Source organism: Propithecus coquereli, unplaced genomic scaffold (assembly GCF_000956105.1).
Source record: "Propithecus coquereli isolate 6110/MARCELLA unplaced genomic scaffold, Pcoq_1.0 Scaffold6, whole genome shotgun sequence".
In the NCBI taxonomy this organism is placed as follows: Eukaryota; Metazoa; Chordata; class Mammalia; order Primates; family Indriidae; genus Propithecus; species Propithecus coquereli.
This window is the reverse complement of record NW_012151951.1, coordinates 11,555,771-11,566,309: the sequence shown is the minus strand read 5'-3', so window position 1 is coordinate 11,566,309 and position 10,539 is coordinate 11,555,771. Positions and strand designations below refer to the sequence as shown.

General features: G+C 41.0%; 1 protein-coding gene across 1 annotated transcript in view; it reads left to right on the top strand.

Annotated features, from left to right (window-relative positions):
• The window catches only part of ALG9 (ALG9, alpha-1,2-mannosyltransferase), a 129,924-nt gene that overhangs the window by 25,346 nt on the left and 94,039 nt on the right, over window positions 1-10,539 (top strand). The window contains exons 7-9 of the mRNA XM_012659138.1: window positions 2,481-2,568; window positions 2,745-2,850; window positions 10,233-10,355. Of these exons, the coding sequence (XP_012514592.1) occupies window positions 2,481-2,568; window positions 2,745-2,850; window positions 10,233-10,355 (317 nt within the window). The remainder of the gene's footprint in view (window positions 1-2,480; window positions 2,569-2,744; window positions 2,851-10,232; window positions 10,356-10,539) is intronic.

Below are 10,539 nucleotides of genomic sequence, written 5' to 3'. Positions count from 1 at the left end.
CCTTCATTCCTTTCTTCATTCTGTTTTGCATATCATCCTCAAATTATTATATTCCTCAAGATTTTTTTCTTGGGCCCTCTACTATACTTTCTGATCTCAACTATCTTTATGTCTAGTCTAGTCATCTCTCTTGAGCTTCACTCATATATTCCCACCTGCCTGTTAGCTACCTCCTGAACTCGTTATCTTCCCTCCATATCCGTTCCTTTATCTATGTTTCTTGCCCAGTAAATGGTCCCATTTTCTCCTTAATACTGAGCCAGAAATCTGAAAATTATCTGTGATTCTTTTCTCTTTCCCACATCCTATAAATATATTTTGAATCCGACTACTTCTCTTCACCCCTCTCTGCTCCTAGATTACTACACAGCCTCTAAATGATCTCATCTCTAATCGTAAACCACTGCAAATCTGCTCTCCACACTCAAATTAGACTTATCTTCCTAAAATGCAAATGTGGTCATATCACTCCCCTGTTTTAAACTCTACAGTAGTTTCTCTATTTCTCTATGTCACAAGAATTGGCAAACTGTGGCCCATGGGCCAAATCTACCTGGCCGTTTTTGTACAGCCCAAGAACTAAGGTTAGTTTTTACATTTTTAAAAGGTTGTTTAAAAACAATGCACACACACACACACACACACACACACACACACACTCTCACACAGAGAGAAGAATATGCAACAGAGACCATATATGGCCTACAAAGGCTAAAATATGTATAGTCAGGTCCTTTAAATAAAAAATTTGGAAATTTGCCCTCAGGCTGAGTGTAGGTTGATGTGGCTGCAGCCATTGCCAGGCTGAGGAGGGACAGGGAAACCAGGTTCTCCTAGAACAATACCCACTGCCCTCCAACAGGCTGCTGTGAGACTGAGACATGAGTGGACCACATTCCCCACATCTTCTTGCCCACACTACTTGCCTGACTGGGGCCTTGCCCTCTTTGGTCACAGGCTCACAGCTGGTGCCATTTTAAGAGTTTAATGCTGGGCTGTGCCCCAGCTTTAGGCCAAGTTTAAGGTGACACAGCTGCAGCTACCACCTGGCTGGGGAGGGACAGAGAAGACCAAACTCTGCTAAGCACACTTAGGACCATACCCACTGTCCTGTTTTGGGTGGCTGTGGGACTGGAGACTAGCCCGCCCAACGTGTCACATCTGCTAGCAATACCAACACGGACCATTTGGGTCCCAGTGGGTCGCTCTACCATTGCGAATGCCACCAACCACATCACAGCATCTGCCCAAGGACCTGAGAATCTTCCCACACACCCAGCCCAATGCTCCCACTACTAGCTTCTGAGTAAGCCACATGGAGGCTCAAGAATTGGTGTTTGTTCATGCAGCAAAAGTGGAAGCACCTACTGAGATAATGAGTGTAATTTCTCTTGGGAGATATGACTGTGGTGAAGGAGTAAAAAAAAATGCAGTGTAGAAAGGAGCACTAGGGAAGAGACCACAAAAGAACAGGAACCCAGAGAGTCTAATGAGGGAGGAACAGATGTTTTGTGTCCAGTGCAGCACAAAGACAAAGGAAGATGAAACTTGTGAAGAGGTACTGGGTCTTGCCAAGAGGAAGTTCCTGTGGACCTTCTGTCAGTCTTATTGCCTTGATACAGGGCCTTAAGGAAGAAATAGTGAAATGAGGGCAACACATATATGCTACTTGCTTAAGGAATTTAAGTAAAAGAAAGAAGAGCAAATAGTGTTGGAAAGAGATATATCAGAATTGGCTGGGCGTGGTGGCTCATGCCTGTAATCCTAGCACTCTGGGAGGCGGAGGCGGGAGGATCACTCAAGGTCAGGAGTTCAAGACCAGCCTGAGCAAGAGTGAGACCCCCGTCTTTACTAAAAAGAGAAAGAAATTAGCTGGACAACTAAAAATATATAGAAAAAGTTATCCGGGCATGGTGGCGCATGCCTGTAGTCCCAGCTACTCGGGAGGCTGAGGCAGAAGGATCGCTTGAGCCCAGGAGTTTGAAGTTGCTATTAGCTAGGCTGACGCCACGGCACTCTAGCCCCAGCAACAGAGCAAGACTCTATCTCAAAAAAAAAAAAAAAAGATATATTAGAATTGAAGTCAAAGTTCATAATATCATTATATTACTAAAATCCTAGTAAATCATGGAAGGGAGAGGTCAGTGCTTATTTATTTGGTAGGGTGGGTGCAGGACAATAAGGCACATTTACTTATAATTAACATATTTTAAATGTCCCTTACACATAAATATGTGTAAAGTGCAGTTCATTCAGCAGCTCAGTATTTACATTTCTTGCATAGCACTCTGATGGGTCCTGCGAAGACCATCACAGTACAGTTTTGAGAAGACATCCTCTCGCATACTAGCTTTCTTCCCTCACTGTATGTAACTGGCAGAGACATTGTATTCTAAGTTGAGCATGAGGTATGTATGAGTCTGACGTGTTTCTGTCAATATTTTATTTTACCCCCCACTCTCTGTTTCTCTGTTAAATAGTTTACCCATCGCCTTTGATTTGCTGATCATGAAACACAGGTGGAAGAGTTTCTTTCATTGGTCACTGGTGGCCCTAATACTCTTTCTGGTGAGTTTTCTTTTTTTCTTGTTTTGTTCTAAAGTTGTAATGAAAGCAACTTTGATGTGAAAAAGAGAACATTAGGAGTTCATGCTGTTTTTCATTCTCAGGTTTATCCTATTAGCATTTTGAGAATGTTCCCAAAACAAAACTTTACAATTGCTGTGTTTTCTGCTCTGTTTTAGGTGCCTGTGGTGGTTATTGACAGCTACTATTATGGGAAATTGGTGATTGCACCACTCAACATTGTTTTGTATAATGTCTTTACTCCTCATGGACCTGATCTTTATGGTAAGACTTTATAAAATTTAGGAAAGTGCTAGGAGATAGCTTAATTTGTCTGAGCTTCAAATTTTTAATTCATTTGCCTCCTTTCATCAAATACAGCATTTCTTGCCTGGTGGTCATGTTTTCCAATTTCAAAAATAGAATATAGCACAGTGATGACATGTAGCCACTCAAATATTTCTCCTTGATTAATGTAGTATTCAGATACCAGTTCTCTGTTTGTTCTGCTGTCTGTTATTCCCACTTTCAGAGTTTCAAGGACTCTATTGGGTCCATGGCTTTCGATGCTGCTTTTTTTTTTTTTTCAGACAGAGTCTCACTCTGTTGCCTGGAGTAGAGTGCCGTGGTGTCAGCGCAGCTCACAGCAACCTCAAACTCCTGGGCTCAAGTGATCCCACTGCCTCAGCCTCCCGAGCAGCTGGGACCACAGACATGTGCCACCATGCCCGGCCAACCTTCCCTATATAGATTTTTAGTTGTCCAAATAATTTCCCTCTATTTTTAGTAGAGATGGGGTCTTGCTCTTGCTCAGGCGGGTCTCGAACTCCTGACCCCGAGCGATCCACCCGCCTCAGCCGCCCAAAGTGCCAGGACTACAGGTGTTAGCCACTGCGCCTGGCCCACTTTTTTTTTTTAAATTAAAAGTTACGTTTTTTTCCTCTTATTAGAAAATCAATGTTAACAAAAAGAAGAAAATAACAACATAATCCCATCGTCTCCACATAGCTATTGTTAACACCCGGGAGTATATTCCTCCAGGCATTTTCTGTACATAAAGACATTTGATGTTACTTTTTAAAAAACTTGTATTACTTTAATATCAGGCATTAGGAGAGAAAGTTTGGAAAATCTATAAACAAAGTATAGCATATGGGGCTGCAGTTGGGGTCAGCATGTGAGGACGGGTAGTTGGCCAGCTTGGGGTTAAGAGAATAAAAATTGAATGTCTTTAGTCTGGGGATGCTTTCTTCACTTCACCCGTCTCCACCCCTTCCCTGATACCTCTCACTCAGCCAGCTGCTGAGCCAGTTTTATTTGGCTCCTGAGGGCATTCGAGTTGGTTATAGTTACAAGAGGAGGAGCTAGAGATCTTTTGGATCAGATCAGTCAAGACAGTAAACATTTTGAGATAGTTTTTTCGTTAAAATAAGTGTAGTTTCTTCTGCCTTAATCTAAGACCCTTTTGAGGGTCTTAGAGCATTCTCTATGTGTGATTGCCTTGGGGCTCTGCTAGCAGGTTACTGTTATTTCTGTCTGTACCTCTGATTAGTTTAAGTCTTGTTGCTAACCATGCCCATCATTTGCCTGTGCCACTTGGCCGTTAGAACCAACAGGTTGAATGTGGAGGCTTAAAGTAAGAAACGAATGAGATTTACTTGAACCTGCTGGGATTTGGGGAATATTGTCATTTTAGATGGCAAGTAATATGCTAAAATAAGGAGTGTTCGATGAATTGAATTCACAAACGCCATGGTTAGGTTAGAGAATAATCACTAAGTGAAAGAACTTTAAAAAGGCTCCTTTTTGGCTCCAAGATCCCTGAGGACGTGAGAAATGGCCCCACGTTTAAGCTTTTGCCTCTAGATGTCTCCCTTTAGCTATGGAGAGTTTGCATGTTTATAATTGCCCCTTGTTTTAGTTTACTTGTAAAATTTTGTTTGATTTCCACAAGATAATAAAACGTCTTACACCCAAATCGAATAATAGAAATCATTTTACACAGAACCTATTGGCAACATAATATCCATTCTGTAGTGGTGAATAAATCGAGTTAATTTGTGTTAATTTTGAAAAACTGGCTTCTCTACCTTCATATAAATGGGTTATTACATTAATATATTGATGATATTCTGACTTTATTTATAAAACCATTTGTGAGAGCATATGAAAGTGACAGATTTTTTTGTAGCCCTCTAGATTGATGAGACTTCTAAATCTAGAAATAATCAGCTTGGTGGGAAGAGTAGGATAAATTCTGATTTAAGTTTACGTTTCTAGTTTAACAGTGGGTTGGTCAGGGACCCTGTGGTAGGTAGGTTTTAGGATCCAGTAGAGCAGTGGCCAGTCTTTCCTTGGACATTGACATTTGCTGTTTGTTTCAGTCTTTTACTGGCAAAGAGTCCTGGGGGCTTCTTTCTGCCTACTTTGATGAACGTGCGATAGCTTCATTTCAGATTTTACTATTTTGGATGTGCCGAAACTCATTACTTTCCTAGTGGTAGCAAAAGCTCTGTTAGGACAGAGAGAATTGTCATACCGGCCATTAACGGCCTGATGCAGTACTGTGGTCAGACAGACTTCGGGGAGTTGTTCCTTGATGGTAGCATTTTTGCACTTTTACCTCATCTTTGAATTTGACAAATTTATTTTAGTCTGATTTGCTTTCCTTAAAAGAGTGTTACCTCTTTTTTGCTTTACCAGCCCTGCAGAGAGACTACTTCTTCCATATTAGCAGTAGGAATTCCTTGTATATTCCAGGTTTACAGTAAAGATTTGTTAAGAATGAATGACTGAATGAATTCTGGAGTATCCATCAGTTATATTAGTGCCCTGTTTACTGTTGTGTCCTAGAACCACTTTGATTAGACCTGTTGTGGTGCTGACTTGGGATTTTCTTGGTACCAAATAAGAATAATAGATGTAAAATACCTTTTTTTTTTTTTTAAAGAGACAGGGTCTTGGCTCTGTCTCCCAGGGTGGAGTGCAGCGGTGTGATCATAGCTCACTGCAGCCTTGAACTCCTGGGCTCAAGCAGTCCTCCTGCCTCATCCTCCTGAGTAGCTGGGACTACAGGTGCATGTTATCATGCCTGGCTAATGTTTTTTATTTTTTGTAGAGACAGGGTGTTGCTGTGTTACCCAGGCTGGGCTTAGACTCCTGGCCTCAAGCAGTCCTCCCCCGTCAGCCCCCCAAAGTGCTGGGATTACAGGCATGAGCCACTGCACCCGGCCCATAAAATGCTTTTTAAACCAAAAAGTACTTTATTGTCAAATGATGAAATAGTGTGTCTTTTGTCTTGGAAACCTATCTCTTTCACTTTACTTACATGTTTGGCACTATTTGGCATTATTTTGGCTATTTTACAGGAGTCTCCTGCTCCAAGTGCTTCATTAACTATCGGTAGACACATCGTTTCTTATCTGAAAATTAAAAATGCACTGTGTTGATAGTTTTTACATACATCTCTTGGTGCTGTTTCTCATCCATAAGAGCGTACTAAGCCTACAAATACTTCTTGAATGAATGGACAAATAGACTTTAGCAAATTGCTTTTGATCACTTACCATGCATCCTCATGAAACTTGCTCTCTAATGAGGCTGCAGACACACAGATAGATAATTATAGGACAGTGTATCATGTGCCACAGTGGGGAGATAGTCAGGGAATCATAGGAGCAAGTCCCTCTGGTGGTATAGGAAAGGTGTGGTTCTTGAACTGAGCCTGGAAGGAAGAGTAAGAGTGTAGATGCTAGGGGGTGCATTTTAGACAAATGGAATGTAAAGTGTAGGGACTGCTGAGGCAAAAAGATTGAATACTGAGTTCTTTTGAAAAATATAATATTCAGCATTGGCTGAATTTTAGGTAACGACTATTAAGGCACGAGCAAGTTGATTCAGTCTCTCTGTTGTGACTGTAATCATATGAATATTTACCTTCTCTATTGTTCCTGGTTTTCCAAGGGACCTTCCTACACTTTCTTGGCTAGATAGCATATGCTAATGACACATTCCAGATCTGGGTTGACTCCTTTCTTTTGAAGCCAGGGGAAATAAAAGGAGTACATTTCCACAGACATTAATTACAATGGCTTCTGTTTACTGAATGTTTATTATGTGCCAGAAATTTAACACATACTATCTTCTTCCCTTCACAAAAACTCTGTGAGATAGGCATTATTAATGTGTATTCCCAGATGAGAAAACTGAGGTCAAGATGGTGAGGAACTTGCCACATAGTTGACTAAGTAGCAGAAATGGGATAAGAGTCCAGGTTTAGGCTTGGCGTCGTGGCTCAGGTCTGTAATCCCAGCACTCTGGGGGGCTGAGGCGGGAGGATTGCTTGAGCTTAGGAGTTAGAGACCAGCCTGAGCAAGAGCAATACCCCGTCTCTACGAAAAGAAAATAGAAAAATGAGCCAGGTATCATGGTGCACACGTGTAGTCCCAACTACTCGGGAGGCTGAGGCAAGAGGATTGCTTGAGCCCAGGAGTTTGAGGTTGCAGTGAGCTGTGATCATGCCACTGCACTCTGTCAAAAAAAAGAGTCCAGAGTTGTCTGACTCTGAAGCCTGTGTTCTTTCCACTGAAAACAACCTTAGCAAAAACCGTGGAGTTTGGCTATCGAGGTTCTACAGGAGAATAAGCTTGTGAAAGCAGCGTGACTTGGGGGAGTAAAAGTTAAGATCCAATCTACAGAATGGTTGGGAAAGTTGCACCTTTGAAGGTTGGCGCATTTTGGCTTTGAGGGTGAGTCCCTGGAGAGCTTGGGTGTCAGAGTGACATGCACATTGAGAGGTTCTCTTTCACAAGAGAGTACACTGGACCCTTTTTTTGAAGAAAGAAGGAGCGTTTGGATGAGGTAAAGAATACTTGGCATTTAGGAAATTTAGAGTAGTGAAGACTAAAATTGCAAAGTTATAGGCAAAACATCTCGGTGGGATCAAAGATCAGGAGGTGAAATTTAGTGTTGCCGAAAAAAAGTGATTGGTCTTGGCACTGATTTTGCCTCTCGTAACATTTCGTGTTCTCATGTGTTGATGTCAACAGGTATTTTTGTCTGGTGAGTGACTGCTGGGCCTCTGATGAGGAGTAGACAGTCCTGGAGAAGGCAAGAAATGCTCTTCCCTCAAAAAGAACAGTGGGTCTACTCAGGATGCCACTTTGCAGCTTAGGACAAGATCCCATTGCCTGTTTGCATATTTTGTCAAGAGCTGTCAGATAAGTGGATAGGAAGTTTCAGAAGGTACAGGCAAATGCCCTCTGTTAGAAGGCCCACAGTTTTCCATTCTTGCAGCAGCAGAGAAAAAAGGCCCAGTGGGGTCTTCTGAGTCCTGCTTAAAAAGTTGACTGCCAGCCAGAATTGTTCTAGAGCCTTTGTTCTTTTATTAATTATTTCTGTTGAAATTTGGTGGCTTTTCCCTCTTAGTGGTACAAATTTGACATTTATAAGGATGACTTACTATAATTTAATTCCTACAGTTCTGTAAAATTACAGTTATGTAAAATGGTTCCCCTTCATTCAATCTGTGGAACAGTAAACATTATCCCTTCTCTTGGCCTCTCTGAAAGCTCCCTTCAGCTCATTTGAATGAAAGGTACTTTCCATAAAAAGGCAGATTGGTGAGTCACTCCCTGCAGAGACCCTGCTGCCAGCTTTTTTCCACCTAACATCTTGCACCAGTTCATTGCTTAGCTTGTCATTCTGATGTGTTTTTTCTGCATACTTCAACTTTAATGCTTTCTGAGCAGCAGCATTGAGTATCTCCCAGGAAAGAGATAAAAGTTTATACCCTTTTCTTTCCTTAGGCAGGTGTGTCATCAGGTAGGGAAGAACACTGGCTAAAGAACTCACTCTCTTTGTTCCCTTTTGCCCTTGTTTTTAAGACTGTTGTTACTTGAACCTTCTTCACTCTTGGCTTCTCCCCTGATTTTTGCCCCATCCTTCAGGGAATTAGCTGTCGATTATGAAATGTTCACAGCCTAACTGAGAACTTTATTTATGAGCTCCGAACACAAAAGAATAATTGAATTTACCAAATTAATACTTGTGTTTCTGCATCTCAGAATATAGTATATATAGGTAAAAAGATAGTTCTAATAGGAGGGTATAGTAAGCTGTGTTGGAGACAAATACTTGTTGGAAACTTAAGAGCTTCCCTGAGAAAAACAATCTATATTTGTGAATTTCAAAGAGACAAGGGGTTTTTTTCTATTGATGGTTAGCCTCTGTAATAGATGATATAAAGGATGACTCCTTTCTGGTCGCTGTGTCGTTTTTCTTCACAAGCTCAGATTTCCAGAATTGTATTAAGAAAAAAGTTAGGTTGATAGCACTGCCTCTACACTGGTAGTCAGGAAAGGATTGTGCAAAAGCTTAGCTGTCTGGAAACTGTATCCTAAAGTACTCAGTTTAGGAAATATGTTGTTAAATATTAATTAAAATCCAAAGAAGACACATATGTCTGTTTTAAAAAAATAAAACCATCCATTAGTTTTCTAACCCAAATGTCATTTGTAAGGAATACAAGATTAAAATGCCCCTGATGAACTTGGCCTGGAACAGGACCTCTGTTCATGAACAATCTCAGTCATTGTATTTAGAAAGGAAGGAGTGAGCTTCCCCGAAAGGTGACACACAGTTGAACTTGAACCCTTCCTTAGTGTAACCTCCCTCCCTTTTACTTCTCCCCTGAATGTTTCTAGCATTATGGAGTTGGTTTCTAATCTTATTTTGCTGTGCAAGCTACAAGAATGTCAGGTTTTTCTGACTATTCCTCTGCCTTCTAATTACCCTTTTAAGCAATGCTGATTGCAGGAAATTGCTATGGTGCAAGGCGGGTGTCACAACACACAGTGATTAAAACCCGCGTGTGTCATTCACTGCCTGATTGAAGTAATCATACAGAGGGGAAAAGCTGATGAAAAACCTGCTAAATGTGCAGCGGGGGGCTGTTTCTCATCATTTGGGTTTAAGGAGTTTGAGTTAAAGAATCAAAACTAGTGTGAGTGAGGCTTGGGTTTTTTAGTCATTTTGCTTCATTCTGAATATTCAAAGCTTCTGAGCAGGGCCTGGGTCTCTGAACATGAGTCTGAGAAAAACCAAGTTGTTGCTTTTTACCAAACACGTGGTGCCCTTTGTACATGACTATAAAGTAGTGGTTGAGCATATCAAGGGGAAAGATGCTAGAATGTAAATGGGACAAGCAGGTGAAACAAAGTGGGAGAGGCCTGAATAGCTCAAACCATGTTCTTATATCACTCCTTTGGTCTGCAGAATGTTGAGACAGTAGTTAGTTGAGATGGCATTTTTATCATTTTAGTTCCGTATAGCTTGAAAGATATTTAAATTATTTGGTGGTTCTGAAAAAGTATTTGTTTCATTTGGACATAGCAGTTTGGGCTAGATAATGTGGTCCGTATAGAAAGTACACTAACTATTTGAATCTTGATTTCTGTCTAAATCCTCATAACCAATCCCATTGTTTTCCTGTTTCTGGTTTTGTGCTCCTGTGTGTGGCTGAGCATGAAAGAGCGGGCTGTGGATCCTCATTGACTTGAAGCATTGGATCATCAGTGTTACTTAAACAAAGAACAAGATGCATCAGGTGCTATAAAAGGCGTTGAAGGCATCCAGTAATGATTTCTTAACTCTTGTGTCTCCCTCAGGTACAGAATCGTGGTATTTCTATTTAATTAATGGATTTCTGAATTTCAACATAGCATTTGCTTTGGCTCTCCTGGTCTTGCCACTGACTTCTCTTATGGAATACCTGCTGCAGAGATTTCATGGTGAGTGGCATAACAGATGGCAGGTTTTTTGGGAGGAAAAGAGCAAGTAACAATGTATACCAAGAACCCAGGAAGAATGCTACTTATTTTAGTCTCCATTTTCTTCCTATGAAAATTGTTGGCTTATTGAATTTTCAGTCTATATTTGTTGATTATTTGAACCTATGTGAAGATTTGGTTAATT